Genomic DNA, 24987 nt, shown 5'->3' with positions numbered 1-24987 from the left:
AGCTCGTCTCTCTCCAGGTTGTGGTGACTGCTCTCTCTCTTTGTCTCTGTGACTAGCCCTGGGTTATGCCCAATCCCCGTGGCTTCTCTGCACCCTGCCCATGCCTTTGTAAAATAATCCCTTTATTAAACTCTTTTCAAATTACCTAATCTGAATGTGTCTGTTGTTTCCTGGTGGGAACCTGACACAATTCTGTATGTGCTCCATGCCTTATTGTGGGTGGAATAAATCATATTTCCCTCATGTGAGTGTAGTGGTTATAACGTATTTGCTCCTCCAGAATCCATTTCCTTTCTCCCTGATTTTTGTTTGGAGATGTTCTCACCTCCCCAACATGGTGGAGGTGGGGTCCCACTCCCTGCTTCAGGGATGGGTGTGTGATGTTGGGAGAAACCCATTGGCTTTTTGTATTCCTCTGGAACAGTAATTGGTTAGGTAGTAGTATATCATGTGACTTTGGCTGGTGCAATCAGGGTGAAGTTCTGGACACTGTCATGTGCTACCTGAAAAGACTCGCAGTTCTTGGTCTGGGGCCTCCTGGACGTCTATGGAGTGTCCGAACTTCATCAGAAGTGCAGTGTGAGAAATTGGCTCCCTCCCTTCTCTGCTGACTTAAAGATGGTGTACCCTTGGGCAAATGACTTAGCAATGTTGAGCTTCACTTAAAAAGGGGTAGAAGAATTTTACAAGAGCCCCATTGGATTCTTAAAGACTACACTGGAGAACTCCTAAGAATTTGGAAAAGATTTTATTAAAACAGCTCTTTTAGAATTAATTCAGAGGCCTCTTCTTTCTTAGGATACGTCAATGGAGCAGGGAAGAGATTTAAGTGACAGCCTCCTGCTGTGCTTGGAAGTGCAGCTCCTTCCACTGAAATCTTTGTTACCCAATTGAACTGTTCCATCCCAATGCACAGGCGTCTTAGTTCCCCAAGGGGACTGGCTTTGGGTGGCTCCATTCCAAGGGCTCACCTGAGGTGCCCAGGCATGTCTGAACCCACATAAATTATTGCCAAAACCTGATTTTCCCATATTTTCAGTAGACAAGGACCTCCGAGAAGAGTGGGAGCTGGACCTGCAAGGTGTTCTGCCAGGCACCGGCTTTCATGGCTGGAGAGGGGAAGCTGGGTGCTGCCTTACTGGTGTTCTTCTGGTCTAACCCGTCCTCCAAGGATTGTGAGTCTTTACTGCAGAGATGCGCCAGCACCCTCTGCAAACAGTTATCTAGTTATGCCAGGCCTGGAACCCAAAGAAGCAGGACACGAGAAGTGAAGGACCTTGCTTGGCACAACTGCTCCTCAAGTGTCTGAAATAAACCCCTGTTAGAGCCTCATTTCTTGGGGTTAAACATTGCTCTATTCCAGCGGTTCTCAACCTGTGGGTCGCGACCCCTTTAGCGGTCGAACGACCCTTTCACAGGGGCCACCTAAGACCATCCTGCATATCATATATTTACATTACGATTCATAACAGTAGCAACGAAAATAATTTTATGGTTGGGTCACAACATGAGGAACTATATTTAAAGGGCCAGAAGGTTGAGAACCACTGCTCTATTCAGATTTCCCTTTTAAAAATGCAAATGTTGCCCAGCCGGTGTGGCTTAGTAGTTGAGTGCTAACCCATGAAACAGTAGATCATGGTTCGATTCCCAGTCAGGGCACATGCCTGGGTTGTAGGCTCGATTCCCAGTAGGGGTGTGCAGGAGGCAGCTGATCAATGATTCCTTCTCATCATTGATGTTTCTATCCCTCTCCCCCTCCCCCTTCCTCTCTCTGAAATCAATAAATAAAAATGCATAAATTAAAAATAAATAAAAATGCAAATGTTGGAAATACAAGAGGCCTTTTAGGATCTGAATTCTGCATCATTTCCTACTTTTTTTCCCCCATGAGGCCAGTGTCCCATCCTCAGTGAGTTACCTAGTGTTTTCAGAATGAGGCCACACCTGGTCATATCTTTGCGCCCTCACCTATACCTTTCCTTTACCTGGAACACCCTTTCACACCTTCTCCACTGATGGACTCCTATTGGACTTTTAAGACTCAGCGTAGTGGTTGCCTCGTCCATTTCCCAGACTGAGTTAGGGACTCTTCTTCGTGTATCCATAGCATCCTGGACCAAGTTGTGTTACTGCCCATATTGCTCTGACTGGTAACTGTTGGTTTACTTGTCTGCCTCCCTCACTAGATAGTGCATTTCTTAGAAAAAATAAAAAAGAATATATATATATATATATATATATATATATATATATATATATATATTCAGAGAGGAAGGGAGAGGGAGATAGAAATATAAATGATGAGAGAGAATCATTGATCAGCTGCTTCCCGCACGCTCCACACAGGGGATTGAGCCCGCAACATAGGCATATGCCCTGACCGGGAATCAAACCGTGATCTCCTGGTCTGCCGGTTGACGCTCAACCACGGAGCCACGCCGGCCGGGCTAGATGGTGCATTCCTTGAGGTAGAACCCATGATGGGGTCATCCCCAGTGTCCCCAGCACCCAGGATCTGATATACAGTAGGTGCTCAGGGCATTCTCACTGACTGAATGGGTGAATGCCGTTGTCCTAACTCTGGCTACTGCTATTGCTACTCTGGTGTCTTAGTTTGGGCACCCCCACAAGCAGACCCTGCACAAGAATCTGAGTATAAGTAGTTTATTGGGAAGGTGAAGGGAAAACCAGTAGGGGAATGAGAAAGTGAGACCTGGAAGAGAAGTCAGCCAAAAAACCTGTGTGTTCTCAAACTGGTTATGCCTGTGGGAGACTGGATCTTAATCCCACCAGAAACTCTGGGAATCAGTATAGATTGCACCTACCTCGGGGGTGAGGGAGCTGGGGTGTTTACCCCACTTTCATCAGTCTGACTGAGCGCTGCTCCTGGGGGAGCATTAAGAGCCTGGCAACTCAATCAGGCAAAGCAATGCAGGGTCTGGCAGCTGAGCCAGGCCATGTGTGCTCCAGTGGCAAGGGTGAGAGATATGGGTGGGACTGCAGTAGCCTCCCAAATGGTCTCCCAACCTCCACTCTCCCCCTTCCTACCCTGACTATGGACTCCTTGAGGGCAGCAACAGTCTCATTCATCTTTATGTCCCCAGCCTTCAGCAACAGGGGACTGGCTCAGAGAAGAGGCCTGGTGAGTATTGAATGAATGAGTGAATACGTAAGGAATTAAATGGAGTGGCTCGCAGGTTAGCAACTTTCTTCCTCCCTGGCAGGGGAGATGGAAGGGTCTTGAGATCCCTGGGAACCGAGAGAACATAGGTGGGTGATAGGGCCAAGGCAGAAGGGATGGAGGTGGGGAGTAACTGGGAAGAGGGCAGACTGCCCTATGGCTTTGAGACTGGCTGGCCGGGTAGCCATGAAGAAAGGCTCCTTTCATGTGTTTTATGGGGGTGGGGAAGCTCATGCCTTGCTGCTGTGGGAATCAGTTTCCGCCCTGGGCCTGTGGGGTTGCGTGACTTTTGGAATGCTGGGCCCAGGGCGTGGAGGCAAGCAAACGCCATTAGCCCTATCAGTGATCTCCCAGTGCAGATATGGAAGTTTGAGGAGGCCCAGCCGGCTCTGCCGGACTGTAAAGAGAAGCGATTGAGGCGGGTCATGGGGAGGTGGCGGTGATTAAGGGGGGTTGAGTCCCTCAGACTTCCTGTCCAGCAGGTAGTGCGGACTTGGGGAATGAGAGGATGGGATATTAGTCATAGTGTAAACCCTCCCTGAGCTCATAAAACCTGGTCAGAGAGTTGGCTTGGGAGCCTCCCCTAGCTCCAGGGAGAAAAGTTGACTCCCGGGGGTGGAACTGTAGACTCCTGGGCTTATCTTCCTAGTCTCAGACTGAAGTGTGGGCTTTAGTCCTGGGTGTACCTGCCCTGAGGCCCGACACAAGGAGGCAGGTGGAGACAATAGCTATAATAATAGTGATAACTCGGTGGCCCCTCGATTTCTAGTTTACAGTGTTTGCAAAGCACTTTCTCCTCATTAGCTCATTTGATCCTCCAATCAGCCTTGCTAAAACGCAAAATTTAATGTAAAACGACTCTCTCCTCCATTTTATTGATGAGAAAATGGAGGCCCCAAGGGTTTAGGCCTGAAGAAAATGGGAGTTGAAAGGAAGCATACTTAGGGAACCAGGCCAGGGTCCTGAATTTCCACCACAGCGAGCAGTTTTGGGCTCTGGCTGAGGTGTGGGTCCGCCTGTTGGGGTGAGGAGAGGTCTCCTGGGCTGGAAACTGGAGGCAGGAGCCTGCAGGAAGAGGAATCTAAGAGTGAAAGGACTCTGACCCTGGGCCCCACCTCCGTCTGGGCCTCTGCTTCCTGATAATAAAACTTGTGTGCTCTAAAAGGAGAGATAGGGATTCAGGGGAGTTTTCTGTTGAGTTACAGGAGAAAATAAAGTCTTTCGGAGTCAGAGCCAGACACACCTCTGGAATGGGGTGTGTCGGTGTGTGTAGACTGCACTGAAACACCCATTGAGGCAGGTCTCTAACCCCCAATTCTTAGAGGCGATAGTGAAATGGAAAGAATACTACTCATCTCAGACGGTCCGTGTGTAGGAGAAATGGGTTGGCATATGTCCTTGCCCCTGGGAGGCTCTGAAGAGCTGGTAGTGGAATGGAGTCCTACTCCTCCAGCAGTCTCTAGGATGTAGGAACCACGAAATATTTAGGGAACCAATGGATAAAAAGAAGACCTTGGTGGGAAAACGGAGCCACGTTTGGGGAAAATTTTCGGTCGTTACTTCGCCATCCTGTGGCTGACCTTCTTTCATCACTCCTACCATCCATCTAACAGCCAACCAGACCCCTCACCTGGATGGCCAACAGGTCCCCACCCTTGCTCTTTCTAAAGCAGAACTTGTCATCCTGTCTCAAACAAGAGCAAATCTCAGCAGCGAGCATGTCCCTGTCCTGTCCTGTTGCCCAGTCAAACCTCAAGAATCACCCTGGAGTGCTCCCCTATCCCACCCCACGTCAAGCAGACCTTGGACTGTTTCCCAAATCTATCTGCTCCTCTGACTCCACTGCCAACACCCTCCCCTGCCTCCCAGTCTTCTTCGCCTCCCGTGAAGACCTACCTCCTTCCTGGCTGGCCGAGGGATGGCTAGAGTAAATGTATCAGATTTGCCACATCCTGCTGAAATCTTCCATGCTGTCCGCTCCCCCTCGGATAAAGTCCAAACCTCTTTGGGTGTTATAAAGGCTCCCACCCTCATCTGATTCCACTCTACCGTTCCAGCCCTCCGCCTTCCCCCAATACCCTTCTGTTCCAGATACACCAAAACACTCATCCTCCCCAACGTGCCATGTGCTTTTGCACGGGAGCCCTTGCCTGGACAATCCTGTCTGCCTGGACAACCCTTATAAGTCTCTCAGTCCATCTCAAACGTCACTTCCTCTGTGAAGCCCTCCCTCACCCCTGACCTCAGGCAGAGCTAAACCTCTCCTTTGCTCTCACAGCAGCAAAAACCAGAGCTCTCAGATTAGCTGGGGAATTGAAGAGAACCTATTTTGATGTTGGGCTTGACGTGCACGTTTTGATTGGAGAATCATGGCTATCTTATTTAGCCCTGACACGTGCAGTTCTTTGTGCTCACATTTATCACAGCAAGAAGGCAACAATTTTTGCTGAGTCAAAGGGCTGTGCACTTTTGCTGAGTCAAAGGGCTGTGCACTTTCCTATGTCATCTCATTGTTCCTCACCGTATGAGGTAGGTATGGTCCTTCCCAATTATAAAAGGAAAAACAGAGAAAATTAAAAAATAAAATAAAAGAGGAAATGAAAATCTAGAAAATAAGAGAATAAAAGTGGAAATTGAAACCCAGAAAGGATAATTGGCTTTGCCCAAGATGATACAGCCAAGACATGGCAAGGTTGGGGCTTTGAACCCACCTGCCTGCCTCCAGCCCTTCCACTTCCTTCCACTTGTCAGGTGGTGTTGGCATTGCCAGTTTACATGCCCATCTCCTCTAGGAGAGTGTGAGCATCTTGATGGTGTGAGTATCCCCAGAGACGGGGACAGAGAATGTCAGTGAACATTTGCTGACTTTGAGCTCAAATCTCTTCCTCCTCTCCTCTGCCAGGCTGACCACTGGATTCCCTATGGAGACTCCCTCCGGGGCCCTATTTTGGCCAGATTTCCTGTGTCTCAATGTTTGATTATTAGCTGTGTGATGTTGGGCAAGTAACTTCTTTCCCTATAGGACACTAGGTCCTGTGTTTCTCAGATTGGGGTACATCGCACTATCTTAGGGGTACTTGAAACCATAGAAAAACTGAGAAAAACTCGTGGTTTTTTTTTCCTTCCTGAAGTTTTGGGGTAGGTAGAAATATATTAAGTAAATTCTAAGTGATATTTTAAACAATTTAAATTTTAAAAATATATATTTTTGTGAATAAACTACAAAGCTTGCATTAACTTTCAGGAGAAAACATGCGTGGGCTGCTTTGGGCTACCCTCTTTAGTTCGCGAGGGAATATGATGGAAATATGTGGGAAGCACCCAATAAGACTGTGCCAGTTCCCTGCTACCAGGGCCACCCTGGCTAGGGGGTCTAAGGAGATGCTGAAAGCATCAACCCTCCCTCCTTCTTGCCCTGGTCCCTTAGGCCTGCTCCTACAGCTAGTTGAAACAGTGGGAAGAACTCTGGCTTTGGAACTAGACAGACCTGAGTTTGAATCACAGAGTAGGTAGCTACCGTTCAGTGACCTGAGAATTAAGATTCTGTTTCCTTTTCAAGTGTATGGGCTTCCTGCTACCACCTCCCCATGCTGCCCCGCAGATTCACCCTCCACCCTTCTCTACCCTGCTTGGTGCCCCCATAGGCTGAGTCCTATGGATCGTGTCAATGGGCTTTTTTGTTCTGGTTTCCCATAGGATTTGGCCAAGGGGAGATCAGTTGGGAGGATGGGAAGAGAAAGGATGGGATGCCCATCCCGTTGCCCTCTGCTGTCTGGAGGATGGCAGTGACAGTGTTCAGGCCGCGGCCCCTCTTCTATGGCTACAGCTCTCTTGGGTTCTGTAGCTTTTCCTTCCTTTGCCCTCAGCGTTAGGGCTAGGAAAGGTTTTCTGCTGTGGCTAGCCTTGGGGTATCTCACCATCCTTTATTGGTTTCCCTTGGCGCTCCCACCCCCCCTTTGTAAATAGTCCCTGCACTACACTCTTCTCCAATGGTCCCTTTTGAGTGAGCCAGTTATTTCCTATGGGACCCTAACCCATAAACAACCTCCCTGGGTTTTTGGAAGGATTAAATGACTGCTAAGTAGAGCTTGTACTTGGTGTTTGAGAGAATAATGACTATCATTGGGGACTGAGTGGGGAGACCAGAGAGGGCAGAGGCAGCCCTGGCTAGAATCTTCCCCGAAGGAGGCAGCTCCTTCACCAACAGCGGTCCCCACCCCAGAGCCCTGGGAGGCCTGGCTGGGGATACGCTTTTTTAGGGCACAGTTCCTGTGGCTGTGGCAGCAGCAGCAGCATCACTGATAACACGCTGGGCTCCTCAGAGGCCCTCCTGGCTGCATCTCATCTGGCAGGCTCCAGAGGCCAGGGAGCCCCAGTGCCTGGCTGCCAGGGCGCTGACTCAGCACAACGCCCCTCTCTCAGCAGCTTGGCTTGGGTGGGAACCAACCAGCCATCCGCTGGCCCCTCCCCTCCCCTTGGAGGCGTTGCCCCCTCTGGCTGGAGCAGCCCCAGGTCCTAATGAGTGCTGGCTTTTGTCCTGTCCAGGCCCAGGCCCGTGGAGGGGAGAACGCTCTCAGGCAACAGAGAACACAGGCTTCTGATGGTCAGCCAGAGAACTCTGTCTCTCTTCCAGCCTCCCCTAGAGGCTCCTGGGGTGTCAGAGCTGGAAGGGCCGAACAGAGCCTCTGACTGTGTAGAATGGGAAACTGAGGCCCAGAGAAAGCAACTTCCCCAGGGCCACAGCAAATCGCTGTCAGAACCCAGGCCAACACTAGACAATTCCCCACAGGCGGGAGTCTCATGGTTTCTCCTCGGACTGAGGACACGGATCGCCCACGTTCCAGGTCAGGACAAGCGCCTAGCAAATTGTGTCAGGTTGGAGGTACTTGTCTTTAGAAGATTTTCATTGTTTAGGGGCCTTAGGCATGTCACCTATGTATGACCTCCCATCCTTACAACCCCACAAAGCAGGAGCTGGGATTTTCCACAAAACTAGATGAAGAGGCTAAAGCCCAGAGACAGGAAGCAACTTGTCCGAGGTCACACAGCTAGCACGCGGCAGAGCCGAAATGCAAACTGAATTGCCATAAGCCTGTGCCCTGGTTAACAGGCAACAAATCTTAGGTTCTTTCAGAGACAGCAGTGCGTAGTAGAAAAGGGCCCTACGCGGAGTGGGTCTCAGGAAGCCCCAGGCCTCGCCTAAGCTCATGCGTCTACCTTTCTTTTGTGGAACCTTGGGGTAGCTCCTTTCCCTCATCAAGCTCCACTTTCTTGTCTGAATCGTGGTGATCATGCTTGCTCCGCTTCCTCCATGTGATATTCTATGAGACAGGTAGGGTATGTCTCCTCCCCATTTTACAAACAGGGAAACTGAGACTCATTCCTTTATTCGTGAGGAGTGAATTAGATGTAATTTGCTGAGGAACTTCTAAAGGCCAGGTACTATGTCCCCAAAGAGGGAGGTGACTTGCTCAAGGCCACCTACCTAGACAGTGGCAGGGCTAAGCCTCACACTGACAGTGGATGCTTTCATATACACTTCATGGCCCCTGGTGTTGTGGAGAAGTGGCCAGAGAGTCCAACAGTTTTCCAACGCTTGCAGAAAACCACTTGGATCCTCTCTGAGCCCAGCCCATGGCACTGAATAGATCCCAGGAATGGCACTCTCCTGGGAAGTTTTGGCCTGGAACATATTTACAAAACTCCAGAGGGGATGGAAATAACCCAACCTACTCCCTACAGACTCAAATTAGCAATTTTCTTATTCTTCATAACCCCTCTGGAAATGCAAACTATGTAATATTGGTCTAAAATTAGGAGCATAAGTCACAAGAGAAAAGTCCCACTACTTTTAGAGAAAATGTTTTCTTAGCCTCATCCCTGCATTTGTTCTAAATTAGAACACAGAAGTTGTCTATCAAATAATTACTTTCTCCTAATACAAATGGACTGGGGGCAAAATACTTTTAAGAGAACATATTTTTACTGGACTGCCAAAAACTGAAATCCAATCCCTTTTCCTGATTTGAATCTACAGGACATTCAGGTGAAGGTCCAGAAATCTTGAATAGGAAGAACCTGTTCCATGGGTCCAGGATGCCTTCTTAAGTGAAGGACACTTTAATGACAACAATGGCAATAATGTTCTCTGTGGCCAGTGCAGAATGACTGGTTAAGATGTGTCAAGAAACTGTGTGAAGTGTTTTACAACCACTATTATATTTAATCCTCATGATAATCCTATAAGATGGGTATTGTGATCCCATTTTACATATGAGGGAAATTAAGGCCTAAAGAGGTTAAGAGATTGACGGAGAGCCATATGGTTATAGAACGAGTAGGTGGTAGAGTTAGAATTTTAACCCAAATAAGTCTAAATCTAAAGCCCACCTTAGGATATTATCTCCCATACAGTTGTACCTACTATGTGCAAGACATAATCCTAAATAATTTATATAATAACTAGAGGCCCAGTGCACAAAAATTTGTGCACTTGGGGGGGGGGGTCCCTCAGCCCGGCCTGTGCCCTCTCGCAGTCTGCGACCCCTCGGGAGATAATGACCTGCTGGCTTAGGCCTGCTCCCGGGTGGCAGAGGGCAGGCCCAATCCCTAGGTGCAGCCCCTCATCGGGCTCAGAGTAGGGCCGACTGGGGAGTTGGGGTGCCGCTCCATGTCATGCACAGAGCAGGGCGGATTGGGAGGTTGCGATGCCACCCTCAGTCACACTCAGGGTAGGGCTGATTGGGGGGTTGGGGCACTGCCCCCTGTCACACTCAAGGCAGGGTTGATGGGGAGGTTGCGGCACCACCCCCTGTCACGCACAGAGCAGGGCCCATCAGGGGGTTGGGGAGCTCCCCACTGTCACGCACAGAGCAGGGCCCATCAGGGGGTTGGGGAGCTCCCCCCTGTCACTCACAGAGTAGGGCCGATAGGGGAGTTGGCGCACTACCCCGTCACACACAGAGCAGGGCCCGTGGGGTGGGGGGGTTGGGGCACCGCACCCTGTCACACACAGAGCTGCAGGGCAATCAGGGGTTGGGGAGCTCCCCCCTATCAGGCACAGAGCAGGGCCGATCAGGGGGTTGGGGCGCCTTCCCCTGTCATGAACAGAGCACGGCCGATAGGGAGGTTGTGGCCCCGCCCCCTGTCACACACAGAGCCGCAGGGCGATCAGGGGGTTGGGGCGCTGCCCCCTGTCATGCTGATCCCGGTGCCGGGAGGCCTCTCAGCTCTGTTGATCCCGGTGCTGGGAGGCATATTACCCTTTTACTATATAGAATAGAGGCCTGGTGCATGGGTGGGGGCTGGCTGGTTTGCCCTGAAGGGTGTCCTGGATCAGGGTGGGGGTCCCCACTGGGGTGCCTGGCCAGCCTGGATGAGGGGATGATGGCTGTTTGCAGGCTGGGACTGAAGCTCCCAACTGCTCCTTTTTTTCTTTCTTTTTTTTTTTTTTTTTATTCTGGGCCAGCTTTAGCTCTGAGGCTTGGCTCCAGCTCTGAGGCCTCAGCTGCTGAAAGTAGGTATCTGGTTTGTTTAGGTCCTATAATCGAAACTCTGTATCAACTCCAGCTCTGAGATCCCGGCTGGCTGAAAGCTGGTTTCTGGGGTTTTGTTTAGCTTCTATATTTGTTACAATGTTTCTTAAACTGCAAGCTCAGAGGCCGGCAAGGCAGGTGGGGAATGTTGCAGTCCTCCGTCACTGAAGCAAGCAAGCCTCATGTTCAGTTTAAGCTGCCTGGCTGCCGACCGCCATCTTGGCTGACAGTTAATTTGCATATCGCCCTGATTAGCCAATGGGAAGGGTAGCGGTCATATGCCAATTACCATGTTTCTCTTTTATTAGATAGGATCTTTTGATTGTCACAATAATCCCTCCCAAAACTTTGTTCCATTCTTTTCCTTCAGTGAAGATACTCATATTAGCTTCAAATCTGTCACACGTTTTGAGATTTTCTTGTTAAACTGCCAATCCCCCTGGTTGGCAATGTGAGTGATAAGAAGAGTATGTGTGCCATACAGCACCTTTGCATAAGTTAATCCTAGGAGACTCCTAGGACCTTGGGCATGCTATTTAACTTCTTTGTTCCTCAAGGTTCTCATCTGTCACTTGAGATGATTGGCTCCTTTGAGTTCTGATTTTCTAGAATTCTATGGTAACTGGAAGGACTGTCTGGAAATGGGTGTAGGATGGGCAAGTTTTGATATATGGCGGTAGAAATGACCTTGCTATGAAGGCAGAAGAACTTTGCAAGTTAGGGGGATGTGAGACCTGGCTCCTAGGAGCAGCTGGGATGGACAGCAAGTGGGGGCGGGAGTCAGGGTTCTTCAGCCAGCCAAAAGATTGTAACCGGATTGAAGAGAATAAGGTGAGTCACAATCCCCAGGGCACAGGAACAAACATGTGGTATGTGTGACCCCAGGAGCAGAGCCAGGCCTATAAGACGGAAATCAAGGGGTCAAGAAGGAGAGAGCTTCCTGTCCCTTAGGTACTTGTTCAGGGGCTGGACAACCGTTGGAAGCAGTGTAGAGGCGATTTGACTTTTAGAGAGTGGATTTTCCAAAATGCAAGTTTGATCCTGTCCCTCTTCTGGCCGGTAACATCTACCAGAACTCAAGTGCCTATGAATACCATCCAAGGTAGCTCCTTACCATGGAGAATGAGCCTCCGCACAGTCTGTTGCTGACCTGGTTACATCACTTCTCACCCCTAAGCTACTGCAGCCATACCTAACTTCTTGCTGTTTTTTTGAACACATTATGTACTGTTAAGACTTCTGTGTCTACCCACATCCTCTGATTCCCTTTTCACATCTACAGGCATTTCATCGCTTGACTTGAGTTGTAATTATGTGTCTGACTTCATCAACAGGCTGTGATACCCTTGAGGACAGGGCCTAGTTACTCATCTTCATATGGTGGCAGACTTGACTGGAGTATGAACTGAGTTTATATTTGATGAATAAAGTGGGGTTAGATGACATCGGATGGTCTTTTAAACTATTAAGATCCTGCTATTTTATTTCATTTGAATAAGAATTAACTGGAAGGCCTAACATGTACAATCACATGGTGAGGTTTTGGGATACACAGATAATAATAGTGATAATAAGGCGAACAGAGACAACAGGAGCCAGGGCCCAGAACCAGGGTGAGGTAAGAGAAAAACAGGGAGGTGGCTACCTAGTGAAGCACAGGCATCTTGGTCCCTTTGTCTCATAGCCACAAACTCTTCCAGTGAGTGTGTGGGAAAAGAGGAGCAAAGAGAACGCAATGGGGATGTTCCTGTTGGAAATGAACTTTGGTTTTTTTCTCTCGGGATTTAGAACAGAAATTGGCTTTCTTTAGGGGTCCCCATGCCAACCCCTGCTCCCCAGTAGGTATTTCCAAGGACCAATTTCCAACTCCTCTCATCCTGACTTGCTTTATCAGCACCAAACAGTAGTAGATGTCAACCAAGTCAAGGCCTGCCCACAAAAATAGCCTTAAGGGAGCTGAGAAAAAGTCATTCAGTAGCAACTACCACAGAAGCTCCCCACCCCCTTTTCCTCAGTGCAGTGGATGTAGCTGTCCCTCTGATTTCTCCCTCCAAGCTTATAATTGAGAATTTGCTAGGTGACACCAGCTAGTGCTTCCTGACTCTCTTGAGTTCTTATTGAAAAAGCCCCAGTCCTCTTATTCCTCATCTAAATTTTAAAAAAATAAGCCAGAAACTCAGGTCAGGCATTTTTGACTGTGGCTAGAGAAACAGGGTGGGCAGATATAGTTTCTTCCATATGTACCCTTGCTGTTCCTGTGCTCCAAGCACAGCATGGAGATGGGAGAGGAGCAGGTCATATGCAGAGGCAGTGCTGGGGTAGGGCTCTCATGGGCGCCTTGAAACCCTTTTTTTTTTTTTACTCTTGACCAAAGTTGGTTTCCTTCCTTCTTTATTAACACAAATCCGAAAATGTGTCTGTGTCCGGAGAAAGTCCTATGAATAACTGATGATGCAGCTGTTGATTAACTTGTGAATCATCCTGGGGGAAAGGGAGACTGAGAAAGGAGCAGGAGCTTTGGAGGCTGTATATGATTTGTCATAAAATATTTAGCAAATGGTCGTCCAAACCACAGGGAAAAAGTCAGAGAGATGGGAATTTAAAAGCTGCCAGGATTTAAAAGCTATTTAATGCTTATCATCAGTGCCAAAGAGCTGAGAGCATCCCCCTTCCTCCCCACATTGGCAGCCACAGATCCGAGAATGTGAAAAGGGCTTGGATGGGCTGTGGAGCGCTGGTGGGAACTGAGAGCAGGCAGCACACTGAAAGGCTTTTTGTTTAATAAATCTTGTAAACAAGGGATCTCCTCTGAGGTGGAATCCTCACCTTGTCTACTGCCTGCCCGTTCTTTCTCAAGCTCTCCTGGATGATAAACTCTCCACGTGGAGTAATAGTGAAGTCTCTAGTCAGTGGCTATTTCAAAATATTCTGGTGCTTGGCATCAATGAAGGAAAGAAAAACAAATAGCCATATGAAAAAAAAAGTCATTTGGTCCCAATATGACGTGGTTACATCTATTCTAAAGGTTGGAGCTCGGATGTTGTCTCTCCTAAAGGATCAGGGAACCCACATTTTTAGGGTCAGGGTAAGGACTCACTTCTGTAGCCTGAGTCTTTGGAGATCTGTTTATTTTGAGGTAAAGGATGAAAAGATGTTTCCTGATATTTTGGCTTGAAAGCCTCAAATGTCAAGTGATGTCCTCCTGAGTATCAATACCATAAGGAAAGATAAAGTAAGGGGGAAGTAGCAGGGAAATAATTTAGGCCAGTGGAAATAGTCATCCTGGCGGAGAGACCTCCAGATAGTAGTGTGAGTTCATTGGTAAGCAATGCTAGTAAATGTGGTGGCTTCAATCAAAGAATCTATTAATTGTGCCAAGAAGGTCCCTGCTTTTAGGGAACATATACGCTGCTTGCTGGGGACGCATTACCTAAACGATATGGACAATGAACCTTTGAGGTCAGAAAAGAAATCTCTGGGCAAAGTGGCCCCAAAGAAGATGATAGGAATAACTCTAGTAAAGTTACTCTACATACATTAGAACCACAACATGGTTCTTCTCCCTCATTCATGTTTTGTTTTGGTTTCTTCTTCATCTTGTTCCTGCTGTTTTGCTTTCTTAGAAAGTTTTCTCTTCTATTCTCTACCTATCTCAAATCCAACACATCCTTTGAGGCCCACTTCAATGAACTTAGTTACTCTTGACTATTCCAATCTTCATTAATCTCACTTCCTTTGAACTCTTATAGTTCTTAGGAGTTCATTTGGCACAGGAGTATAATACTGTGCATTATAATCTGTTTTTTTGATGGAAGATTAATTTTTTCTCCTGAACTCAATTGTAAGTTCTTTTTGGCAGGTGCCAAATTTTAAACCACTTCTGTGTTACTCACAGTTTCTAATAGTTCATAACTTGCCACTGGGTATTTGCATACACCTTGATATCCTGTTGGTGGGCTGCTTTTGGTGAATGAAAATCTTGGTTGGGATTGTGGAAGAAGACTGGATTCTTGGTAGGCCTAGGCATGTGCTCCAAATGAGCACATCCAGGTTAAGAAACACATGCTCCGAGCAGTTTTTGGTCCAGAAGTTCCCTTTCCCTTCTTAGTTGTGATTGTTAAAACAGATGGAGGGTTCAGAAAAGTTGTAAGTTGAGTAAATAATTAATTTACCAAGAGTGAAAGTTGATCAGAAGTTCTATTCACGTTTCAAAAAATGTGTAAGAAAGAAGAAAAATAAAGGAAAGAAGGAAGGCAGGCATCGAAGGAGGGATATAGACATAGAGAAAGGGAGGGAAGAAAGAGTGAGAAAATTGAGAAGAAAATAAAAGGAAAAAGCCTGGATTGGAGAACACATCAGACTTAGTCTTCAAATACATCCACCAATTTCATAATGTGGTCATTTTTAATATTAAAAGTAAATTGTAAATGTATCTTTATAAACAATATGCATAAAATAGATCTATTATTCTAAACCCTTTCTTTTTAAAATGCTTTTTCACAGTAAATTTTTTAGGTGTCAGATATTCCCCTCAATAGTGCAATTGGAAGAAGGAAAACGTTGTCAGTGAATTAGGACTTCTCTGCTAATACAAGTCCTTGTATATTTCCTGTAGGAGTGGGTGAAGACTCATGTCTGTCTCTGTTTTCTTTATTACTTGCAATAGCTGCACATGTTCTGTTACAATTTGCCTGAGGTCTGTCATTTTCTGGAGCAGCTTGGCAAAGAGCTGAGAGGACTCGGGGTGGTTCATCTTTAGCTGGAGCTCCAAGGCTTGCAGCAAGTTGTCTTGTATGTCCTCAATGGGCTTCACATTCAGCAAACCCGGGCGGTCTGGGGGAGCAGAAGAACAGGAGGTTCAGTTACAAATTCTCTGGCCCCACATCTGAAGCATATTCAGCCAAACTACGCACCCATCTTTTTCTTGGTTTGTTTGGGTTTTAAAATAAGGTTGGAAGAGAGAGTAAGTAATAGCAAGCAGGAACTGCATACAGGAGGATGGAATGGATCGGAGCCCTTTCCAGGGGCATTCTTTTCCTGGCCAGGACTTAATCTGTGTAATCAGTTGACATAACATGGTAAAAAGGCAATCTCCTCCTCAGACCGAGGACTCCTCTGCCAGTATGCTTCTACTCACTCAGAAATCTCATTTATAACTTCTGCTGCTTCTTGATGAGTCTATGTTTTATAACCTCTACTTACTTTTTCACCACAGCTTTATGTATGCTTCTAAAACAAGCTTTGTCTTCTCTTTTGCTTAATATCCCATATATATTTTCAGAGACAAGACATAGTTTTTACAGTTTGTAAAGACAGACAACTCCCCTCCCCCACTGACCCCAAGATTTTAACAGGTTTCTTCTGAGTGGTTGCAGGTAATTTTCATTTTCTTCTTTATATTTCCCTTCTTTGAATATTTAAAAAAAATTTTTTCCTTCTTTGAATCTTTAAATGGTGAGCTTAAATTACTTTTACATTTTTAATGTTTTTCTTCATGCAGATCCTCTTAGATGTATCCTTAAATGCTTTTTTACTTTTACTCATTACTTTATAATAGTCTATACTTCTTTTTGTTTTATTTTCAAATACACTCCTGCAGATGTATAGAAAAAGTATTAATTTTAGTATATGGAATCTATTTCATTTTCCTGAACTCTTGTCAATTCAAATAGTTTTTAGCCTGGATTTTATTTTTTTTCCTACTTTGATTAGACTATTACCTCTGCAAATAATGGCGGTTTTCTTTCTTTCTTCTTTTCCAGTGTTTACATTTCTCATATCTTTTTCTTGCCATAGTGCATTGGCTAATACCTCTAATATGCTATTAAATATTAGTAGTGGTAGGAGGCATTCTTGTTTCATTCCTAACCTTGAAGAAAATGTTTCTAATGGTTTACCACAAGTATGATATTTACTATAGATTATATTGGGTATGTTTTAGTCCTGGCTTTCCAAGAGTTTTAAAGTTTTATATTTGTTGTAGTTGGGAATGTTGTTGCATTCATCAAATGTTTTTAAATTTTTCATTCTAAAGAAATTACCATATGTTTTTATCTTAATCAAGTATCATGAATTATATCAATAGATTTCCTTATATCTTTGTATTCATTTACTAATAATATATTTAGGGTTTCAAAATTTGTAAGTGAAATCAGTCCAGAGTCTTCTTTTTTTGTGCCATCCTTTGCCTGTTTTGGTAATAAATGTTAACTGGTCTTATAGGCTGAGTTGATACTGTTTCTATGCAGTAATGATCTGTTCCTTGATGGTTTCTTGGAATTCACTGGCAGAATTGTCTGAGCCTGGTGGTAAACCTTTGATTACCTTCAATTTTTCTTCTATAAATTTTTAGTCTCCTTAGGCTTTGTCCCACTTATAAGTGACATTTTAGTAATTTATAGTAGAATAAAGTTGTACATGATATTCTTTTGAAATCTAAAATCTCTATTTTTATTTAACTGGATGCTTTTTATTTGTGTATTCTCTTGTTTAAAAATCTGATTCGCCAAAAGCTTATCTTTTTTTTCCTTTTTAAAAAACACAGCTTTTGCTTTTATTAATCAACTCTGCTTTTTGAAATGGTATTTTGTTTTCAATTTAACTAGTTCATGCTTTTAACTTTCTTTAGCTTTATTCTCTCTCTCTCTCTCTCTCTCCCTCCCTCCCTCCCTCTCTCTTCCTCTCCTCCCCTCCCCTTTTCTCTCTCTCTCTCAGCTAGTGTGTGAAAGCTCCAGGATTTGGAAGGGAGAGCTGGACCCTTCAAACATGAGGAAAATGCCTTTCAGCAATTCTCTCCCTGTGCTATCAATGACCAGGGCACAGGCAGCACATGATCACTTCTGAATGTAGCAGTCTAGTTTCTTGAATTAAATGACTAATTCATTTAGTTTCAGTATTTCTTGTTTTTTTGGCAGATGCATTTAAAGCTCTAAAATTTCCTGAGCTTTACTTTAGTCTCACTCAATAGGCTTTGTTCAGTAGTCTTTTCATAGTTCTTTTCCAAATAGTCTGTGTTACTATTTTCATTTAATTTTTAACCTAAGAGTTATATAAAAGCATGATTCAGCCCTAGTCAGTTTGGCTCAGTGGATAGAGCATCAGCCGGTGGACTGAAGGGTCCTGGATTCGATTCCAGTTAAGGGCATGTACCTCAGTTGCAGGCTCCTCGTCAGCCCAGGCCCTGGTCATGGCGCAACCAATCGATGTGTTTCTCTCACATTGATATTCCTCTCTGTCTTTCCCTCTTTCTTACACTCTCTCTAAAAATCAATGAAAAAATATCCTCGGGTGAGGATTAAAAATAAATAAATAAATAAAATAAATAAATGCATGATTTTAGATTTTCAAGTGGAAAGTTTGGGTGTTTGTTTTCTAATTACTAAATGTTATTTTCTATGTTTGTTGCATTGTGGTTAGAATATAAGGTTTCCCCATTAAAGCTCACCAGAGGGTGCAGGGTTTATGTACAACCTTCAGGACACTTACTTGATACCTTGCACTGATTCCAAATTTTAGCTCTTGAAGGCTATTCACCCTCTTTTTCTAATTTAACTCTTTCTCCCTTCACTGTAAATTAAAGTACTGTATAGGAATTTTTACTCATCTTTTAATATCTTTCATTCTCTAGCCTCAGTTTCTGAAATTATCCCTTTGCTCCAACCATATTAAGCTATTTCCATACCAAGTCCCTCAAACCTCCTATGTTCTGTCATGACTCTGTGCTCAAGCAGATTCTGCTCCTCCTGCCTGAAACAACAATCTTCCCTTCTCTTCACCCATCTCATCGACTTCAACCTATTCTTCAAAACACATTATGTCCTGGTAGCCTTCCTTAGCAATATCCCTTCCGCTCCCCTGTTCTTCCAGTCCCTTTTCTCTGGACCTTGAAGCACCTTATAAACACTTCAATGTCTATTATATTAGTAGATTACACTTGGTGAGCAGATTACATTTTCTAAATATCGTGCTAAGGGCTTTATACACAATATATCATTTAATCTTCATAATAACCCCATAAGGTCAATGTTTTATGGAGGGGAAAACAAAGCTTTAGAGAAAGGAGTTAAATCTTGCCCAAGATCTGCCATGTACTAGTAAATGGCAGAGCTGACATTTGAATTCCAAATGCTATGCAGTATTCAACTCTTATGACCTTGTATTATAAGTACTGATTTTCTTGTTTATCTTCCCTACTAGACCATGAGATACCAGAAGGCAGAGACTATGTCCTGATCATCTCTGATCAAGTGGAAACATAGGAAACATTCAGTTGGTTGAGTTAATGAATTAGGTTTTCGGGCTGAGTTATGAATTGAAAAGTACAATTCTGTTGGTTGGTGAACAAGCCTAAAGGCAGGATCACTACACAATGAAGAAACCACCTGCAAACAGTGTTTTCCTGTAACCAGTAAACGACAGTAATCTTTATCCACTGAGGTGAGGCACAGGAGAGCAATGTTAGAATGGTTTCAGGGTAGGATTTGTGGAACTGTAAACATTCTCTGAAGTTTTCTTTTTTTAATTACAGAAGGAAAGTTACCTTTGGTTTGATTCTTTGCCGCCAACCCCTCTCTCCACCTCCCCCCACACACTTCTCTAACATGTCCCATTGACTGGACTAAGTATATGCTTTTCTTTACATTTCAGCATTTAATTTTGGAATCATCAGCAAAAATCTCAAATTCAGAGAATTAAACAAAATAATTTAGTCCTGGCCTAGAGAATCATGCTCCTGGAGGAGTGGTGCCTTTCTCACAGCTGCTGTGCAATAATGAACACCTTTCTGACACTTCAAGGAAAACCAGATCCTGGATTGGTGCCTTTGGTTTAATGACTGCTGATCCTCCCCCTGAACAAATGTTCTAGATTTCAAAGGCCTGTGGCAGTGTAAATGTATGTGCATCGGAAGTGGCAATACTTTGTGTCAAGACAGGTGTTAAATGTGGCTCCTCCACGGGCTGGGACTGCACACAGGGGTACTGGCTTCTTAGAACATTTTCTCCTTCCTCTTGAGCAGCAACTTCTGCTGAAGAGATTATATTAATCTAGTAGGTTTCATTTATCATGACAGTTCAAACACCCAAACCCTAAAGTGCAGCTGATCACGTTTGCTGGAAACACTTGGCTTTAGTGCAATATAATGGAACAGGCCCCTCTAGGACCACGTGGAGAAGGATCTGGTTTGGATTTTCAAACCCCTCTTTGGCAAGTTATTTTTTATGATGTGATAGATGAAATTTGGCTGGAGGGCTGAAATTTTGTGGCCACTGATTTATATTTTCTCCAGTGACAAGTTAGATCATTTACAGATCTGTCTCACTGTTCTACTGAGCCTCAGTCAAGGCAAAATGGAGTGCAGTTGAGTGCAAAAAGTAGTATATTCTACTTCTAGATCTTTCACTAACCAGCTCGGTGACCTTGGGCAAACTAAGCTCACTGGGCTTCTTCTCTGTAAATGAAAAGGATTAGACTAGATAGATGAACTCTAAAAGCCTAATTCAAAAGTTCTAAGCTTTATTCTTATTTGTAACTCCCTTTATATAGTTCACATAATTAAACTGGGGAAATACACTCAAAATCTAATTAGAAAGGGGTATTAACAAGCTTACACATTAAACTTAGAATACTTGGCTTATTTAAAAAGCAAAAAAAGCTTCCTTTGGTCTTAATCAATCCCTAGGGTCAAGGGCAAAAGGGATTTGTTGGGGTTGCTCCCCACCCCCCACTCTCTAATCAGCTACTAGGCTGTCCTTGGTCCCCTCTCCTATCTTTCTCTACTTTCCTTCTACTCACACACAAACCCTTAGTAAGCTAAGGGAGGTACCACAAATATACCATAGACATCTAAACACCTGGAGCAGTCCTGGTCCTTCCCTTTCCTCTCCACTTCCCACCCGCGCGGAGTCTGCTAAGCTTGTTCTCAGAGGCCTGAGTCTCTCCCTGCACCTCGCTGAGGGTCAGAATTGAGTTCTAGAACAGGGTCAGGGTCAAGGGACCCCTTTTACCGGGCCAGGCTGCCTAGAAGGCCCTTTGGGAATGTGTGTATTGACTCACTCCAGGACATAACACTCCAGGAAGCTGGAGTCAATTACTAGTTCCTTACTCTCCAGGCTGCAAAGAATTGGGAAAGAACCTTTTCCGGTCTCCATTCACACAGTGCTGGAATTGATTAGAGAACACTGTTGATTATGGGCAAATCAACAAAGCTCCTATCTTATCTAGATCTGGTTCTGTTAAGTGGAGAGCTTATCTGAAACACATTCAAATTCTCTTGACCCTCCAGGGATCTGCCCACCTGGACCAGGCATTTCCCTAGCACCGATTTTCTCAGGAGGTGTCTGAGTTAGTGAACCAGATGGCCACAGTGGAGTCTCCTGAAGGAGAGGTGAAACCACTAAAATGAAAGGTTTTGTCTCTGTTCTAGGAGCTGTTGTCATGGCATTCCCAATCTCTCCCTACTGGCTTTCTAATAGACACTAGCAATCTGAAAAGGTCTGTACCCAGAGGATTTAGAAAAAAGAGGGCTGATAGCTGGGCAGCTGTAAACTGATCCACAGACAGGATTGGGTGAAAACTGAAGGGGAGGGAGGGCTACTTAGGGAGCTTGGTAGTTGGTATCTCACTTTCTTGTACACTTCCTCTTTAGTTTCCTTTATTCCATTGCTTCCTAAGTCACAGATCTGTTAAAAAGAGCACTGAATTTGGAAACAGAAGACTTGATTGGAGTCCCGTCTTTCCTCCACTTAATTTTCTTGTCACTTTGGACAAGTCATCTAATTTTCCTGGGTTTTGGTTTAATTTTTAAGACAACAATGGGAATGGTTGTATTTTGTTTGTTTTCTTTTCTTTTTTTGGGGGGGGGGGTTTGTTCTTGTTTTTACTAAGGTCATGGTGAGAATGAATTAGGTAAAGGAACTTTATAAGATATTACTATCCTGTGTTTGTTCAAAAAAAGGCAATTTCCATAGAGATCGTCCAATAGTGTAAGCAGGGTGGGGTGGCACATATACATTGGGAAAATAAAAAGTTTTTGAGGTGTTATTGGTGAGAACATAAATTCAGGAGTGCAAGGAAATAATTCCTGATGCAGACACATGTTTGGGGGTTTGGACAAGTTCTCATTCTTGTAGCTGAATGCATGTAAGAAAGGTAGCTTAAGTATAACAACAAAACAAAAATATCCTGGTGGCCAAATTCACTTCCTCCTTGAAGACATGGTGTTAGGGATTTTTCAGTACCTTTCTGATCTAACAATCAGAATCATGGTGGACATTAGGTAAAACTGTGAATTCAGCCAAGTTTATTTTTGGGAAACTATGGTATGGCCTATAGCAATTACCTCCTACCATCCTACCTTTAGGAAAAAATAATGTAAGAAAGTTTCACATGTGTTCTTTTCATGTTTAAATTTGAGCTGGGGATTGACAGAGTACAGTGATTCTCAACTTTGGCTACACATTGAAATCATCTGGGGAGATTAAAAACACAACAACTAATTAACATGTGGGTCCCATCTTTAGAGATTCTGACTTACTTGGCCTAGGGGTATGACCTTCAATATTTCTAAAAGCCCCCAGGGAATACTAATGTGCAGCCAAGAGCAAGCACTACTGGTTTAGTGAGAAGCAGTTAGAATCCCAACCTTAAAACTTACTGGCTATGTAATCTTGGGCAAGTTCCTTAACCTCACTGTACCTCAGTTTCCTCATTTAAAAATGGGGATATAACAGTAACCCCATATAACTAAGAGTTGTTGAGATGATTAAATGAGTTAATAGAAGGAAAGTGCTTAAAGCAAGCAATGTCTGACACATAGTCAGTTACCTATGTCTATTTGTAATAGTATACTATAACATGCCTCTTTTCCCTTCTTACCTTTCTTCTGTCATTTCTCTGATTTTTCGGGGTCCTCTTTATTTGTTTATTAATTGCTCCCTTTCCTTAGCTATTCCCTTCAACACCCCCAGATGTTTTTCCTTTTCCATACCTTGGACTGAGGCTTGCTGGGGATCTAGAATTAGGAATCCTAGCAGGGCTGGCCTAAATTAATCAAAAGCCTGAGCAATGGAGATTTTAGCAGAAATGTTGACTGCTACTATCAGAGAAAGGGAACAACATAACTTAGAGATCCTGTAAATGCTTTACCAAATAGGTAAAGATCATCTGTAATGAGCATATTTTCCGCCTACAATGCACATGTTGCTGGTAGAGTCCTTCACTCTGAAGTGGGTTAACATTCTAACATTTCCCTGTTTAAAGAATAATTTAATAAATGCTTTCTCTGTCTATGTTCAAATGATAACCGCTCTTCACAACAAGGACACATATGATTTGGTTTAGGATGGTGGAGGGGGGTAAACTCCACCATGAAACCAAGCCCAGACAATATTTTCTTTTATCTGCACACTAAGAAGCAATTCCACACCAACTCCCCTCATCTCAAATGCTCAACTACCACCTCCAAAAGCCTTCCAAACTATAACACAGAACACAAAGATATCTAGCAACCAGGTGGGTAGCATTTTCCTCTATGCTATGTTCAAAGCTCATTTCTTTGCTCCAGGGTACCTCTAGTGAATGAAGATTAGGCTGTGTTTTATTTCTAGGTCTTTCAGAATGAAAATGGGATTTGAGATTTCAAGCCTGCGCTTGGGACATCCCTATCTTTCCTCTCGTAGTCATTGGAGGTTGATCAATTCAAGCTTAGCCACCTGGTTTGCTCCTTTTCTCTGTGTCAGGACCAAAAGAGCAGCGCTTTCTTCCCACAGGCAGAGGAAAGTAGATATATTTCTGCTCCTTCTATGTCCAACAATGGCTCTGATCAGAACTAAAAATGAGAGGTGGGTGCGAGGCAGAGGAAAGGCTGGAGCAGAAAGATAATGGAGAGTGATTTCTTCTTTCTCCTTGAGTCTGACACACATATGCTCCCAGTACAACGATTCTTCCTTGCTTCCTCAACATTTAGAAATGCCAACAGCAAACCAAAGGTAGCCAACAGCAAACCAAAAATAAAAAAGGGGCCACGGATTAGTTCTCTGCATCGCCCATGTCTTCTTTTCCAACGTCCTTGAGAAGACCCTCAAAACATAGGTGTGATCTGTCATTTCTAAATATGACCTCTCAACACATAATGTCCCTCCAAACGTAATCAGAATACTAGGAGTGTGGAAACCCACGGCACGCCCCTTCCCTATCTCCTTCAGGGCCCCGGGGGTTAGAGTTCACCTCTCAACCTTTCAGGCCCCTCCTCCTTCCTCCAGTATCTCTTTCCCTGGGGGTTTTGTTCTCCAATCCACAACTAATCCCCTTAAAGACATATCTGATAAAGGGATTAGTTGATATCTTCCTAGGGGTATTATATTGTAATAAGGATTTTAAGAATGACTATTGGTGAAAATCAGCAATTTGACTGGCAGAATTGAGTAGAGCTACTTCTAGTTATATCATACAAAGGAAAAGGGAAATTTAACATTTATTGTGTGCTTAACATGTCCCAGGCACTGTGCCAAAGACTCACATAATGTTTCATTTACTTAGGGCATGGATGAGGAAATTAAGGTTTAGGGAGGTAAATAATTGCCTGAAATCACACATCTAGTTAGTAGTGGAATGGGGTGTTTGAACTCAGGGCTGTCCATGTGATTCCAAAGCTTTCCAATGCACCACCCTGCCGCTCTTCAGGTTGATTCATTTGTGAAGCTGGCAAGACCCTTGAAAGGTGCTTTCCCTAGGAGCGATGGCTCCTTTGCTACATGTATTGGTTCTCCTGTTATTCGTGACTCCAACCAGTCCTCGGTTTCATTCTTCCTCACTTGCAGATGATCTGTCTGAATGTCTTGGTGAATTGTGCCAGTCTGGAAGGCTGCCTGGGGTCACCCAGAGTTTAAACACACATTATGAGAACCCAAAATGATAAAGTACTCCAAAAAGCGGCTCACTGACTGACTGAACCTTTTCCAAGGCTGCCGGTGTGGTGACAGGAATGACTCAGCAGTTTGGCTTTCAATCCCATGTCTGTCTCTGGGGTCAAAACTGCTCACTCACTAAAATGATCCCAGCCTACCAGGCCCGGGGTGAGGAGGACATTTTATTTCTGAAGCAGTCACAGATAAAAGTTTTTCTATATTCTACAAACAACAAAAGCCCGTGTGTGTGTGTGTGTGTGTGTGTGTGTGTGTGTGTAAGTTTTGCAGATGATTCTAATATGGTCCATCTTTTCCCTTCCCTCCACCCTCAGCTCTCTGGTTTTTAGAATTTGAGTGCCAGTAG

The 24987-nt window shown here is 44.5% G+C and overlaps 1 protein-coding gene across 3 annotated transcripts in view; it reads right to left on the bottom strand.

Annotated features, from left to right (window-relative positions):
- Nucleotides 1-13085: 13085 nt before the first annotated feature.
- The window catches only part of PPARG (peroxisome proliferator activated receptor gamma), a 108253-nt gene continuing 96351 nt past the window's right edge, over nt 13086-24987 (bottom strand). For all 3 annotated transcript variants that reach the window (XM_081105645.1, XM_081105646.1, XM_081105647.1), the window contains one exon: nt 13086-15552. In XM_081105645.1, the coding sequence (XP_080961771.1) occupies nt 15305-15552 (248 nt within the window). In that variant the 3' untranslated portion in view covers nt 13086-15304. The remainder of the gene's footprint in view (nt 15553-24987) is intronic.

The sequence above is a fragment of the Myotis nattereri genome, assembly GCF_964212035.1.
Source record: "Myotis nattereri genome assembly, chromosome: 14".
Taxonomy (NCBI): domain Eukaryota; kingdom Metazoa; phylum Chordata; class Mammalia; order Chiroptera; family Vespertilionidae; genus Myotis; species Myotis nattereri.
This window is presented reverse-complemented; position numbering and strand designations above follow the sequence as displayed.